Raw genomic sequence first — 2,169 nt, 5'->3', positions numbered from 1 at the left:
GTGATGCATATTCTCAACATGTACACCCAACATTTCTCTTATATGGCTTTCAAAGAGAGTGGTAGTTAGATGTCACTCTTGGTTGTCATTTGTTGTGGATCAAGTAGATAGTGATGGATGTAGATAGTGACAAATCCATATCAGCATGGATACATAGGTAATGAAATGTATTGATCAAGGGAATTGGCCCATATCGTGTACCCAAAGGAGTGAATATTTAGAGTATTAAATATTTGTTTAAAGGATCCTACCCCAAAATAGCATTTGTTTTAACTCATTTTTGGATCTTAGACCTTTTCAAAATTGTTTATCAAACTAGCAACTTGTCTTTCTTAATTATTTTGTTGAAGGACACAACTTTGGTTTAACCGGAAAAAAGTATGGGTTGTGGTACTTGTAGCGCATGTATCACCCTTATATTGTAGGGAGTAGATTTAACGAAAGAAATTAAGGAAAGGAAACCATGCGTAGGCTTAAAACATGCTTCTTATTATGCTATAGGGGCATGCTCTAAAGATATAATTTGTTGTTTTGCCAATCTCTTCTTGGTGTTCCATCTTTTATAAATAGTCAAACTTTTAACTTTCTTTGGTGCCACCATCTTGTTTGAGCTTGTTTGCACATAAAATTCCTTCACCTATAACAACAGAAAATCAACTCAATGTACGAAAAATGTTTCTTCAAATAATTTTACAATTATATTCAATTCACAAAATTATTATATAGACTATAATTTTATTTGTTTTAGCTAAAATAAATCTACATCCTCTATTTACATTTTAAATAAAATTAGAGTTCGAAAAAGAATAGAAAATTTTTAAACGAAGATTTAACATTTAAAGATGGATTAGTATACATGATAAAAAAACGAACAAAATTATAATGCCTCCTTCTGCCCTTTCTCATCTGATATCTCAACAAATAGAGTATCCAATGCTTTTCCAGCTTCAGAATACCATCACAGGTCACATCTCACACTGTGGAGTACTTGAATTCGTGGCTGAGGAGGGTATAATTTATATGCCGCTTTGGATGATGGAAAATATGCTTCTACAACCAGGAGATGCAGTCAAATTGAAGCATACCACTCTTCCAAAGGGAACATGTTTGAAATTGCAACCCCACACAAAAAATTTCTTAAAAATATCCAACCCAAAAGTTTTCTTGGAGGTTTCTCTGAGGAACTTCTCTTGTTTAACAACAGGGGATACCATTAAGTTAGATTACAACAACACCATATATTGTATAAATATAGTTGAAACAAAACCTGAATCTGCCATAAGTGTGTTTGACACAGATCTGGAAGTAGACTTTGCTCCTCCTCTTGATTACAAAGAACGTGAAAGGTTGCCATTAAATCCTGCTAATATCTGCACTACCACATCTAGTGCAAGAACAACAACAGAAAATACTACATCTACAGAGCATGAAGAAAAATCTCAATGCAGATTTACTGCTTTCACTGGAGTTGGAAGGCGTCTGGATGGAAAACCTCTATCACCCAAAAGTCCGAAAATTAAATCAGCAAGGTCAAGATCCCCTTCAAGAGCTCCAATACGTAAACCAGTTAAGCTTGTATTTGGTGGCAACACCGTTCAAACCCATGCACTTGCTATGGAATCTGGAAAGGTGGCGGCACAGAAAAGTGAAAAGCGAAGTGAAGAAGCTGATAAACTCCAACCTTTTACTGGCAAAAAGTATTCTTTAAAAGATTGATCAGTTGCCGATTCTTTCTCGTTCTGGATCTCTGTTCTTACAATGCAAACATTATTTAAGGAGCTGGAAAGAGTCAAAAGGCAGTCACCTATGCTACATAAAAATGGTTTTATTCTGAACATGTTATTGTTTTCCAATACTCTGTCAATTGTCTGAACAGGCAGTTTTTTATGAATCAGTTTGTAGTTCTCTGCATATATGATATTTTCTATTGATTTTGTTAATTCTACTTTTCTTTTCATTTTGTTTGAAGTATTAATTACAAAAAGAGGTGGATCATTAAACCAACCAACTTATGTTACAGCTGATCATAAGTTGGCTAAGGTACCAGCGACGAAAATCATACAATCAGAATAAAAACGGTTCTCGATTTGGTCACAAATCAAGTAGCTTGAGATAAGTGTGGGAAATACTTTCATATTTTTCTTTTCAATATTAGGCTTTTTAAAGATA

At 34.1% G+C, this 2,169-nt stretch overlaps 1 protein-coding gene across 1 annotated transcript; it reads left to right on the top strand.

Moving 5' to 3' along the window:
- Positions 1 to 867: 867 nt before the first annotated feature.
- Positions 868 to 1,716, top strand: LOC131067253 (uncharacterized). Its single transcript, XM_058002210.1, has one exon. It carries the CDS (start codon positions 883 to 885, stop codon positions 1,714 to 1,716), a length of 834 nt encoding a protein of 277 aa, XP_057858193.1. The 5' UTR covers positions 868 to 882.
- Positions 1,717 to 2,169: the final 453 nt, after the last annotated feature.

This window comes from Cryptomeria japonica, chromosome 7, assembly GCF_030272615.1.
Source record: "Cryptomeria japonica chromosome 7, Sugi_1.0, whole genome shotgun sequence".
In the NCBI taxonomy this organism is placed as follows: Eukaryota; Viridiplantae; Streptophyta; class Pinopsida; order Cupressales; family Cupressaceae; genus Cryptomeria; species Cryptomeria japonica.
This window is presented reverse-complemented; position numbering and strand designations above follow the sequence as displayed.

What these genes read in the sequence shown, in the direction of transcription:
- LOC131067253 (XM_058002210.1), top strand. Translation starts at nt 883, where the DNA reads ATGCCTCCTTCTGCCCTTTCTCATCTGATATCTCAACAAATAGAGTAT.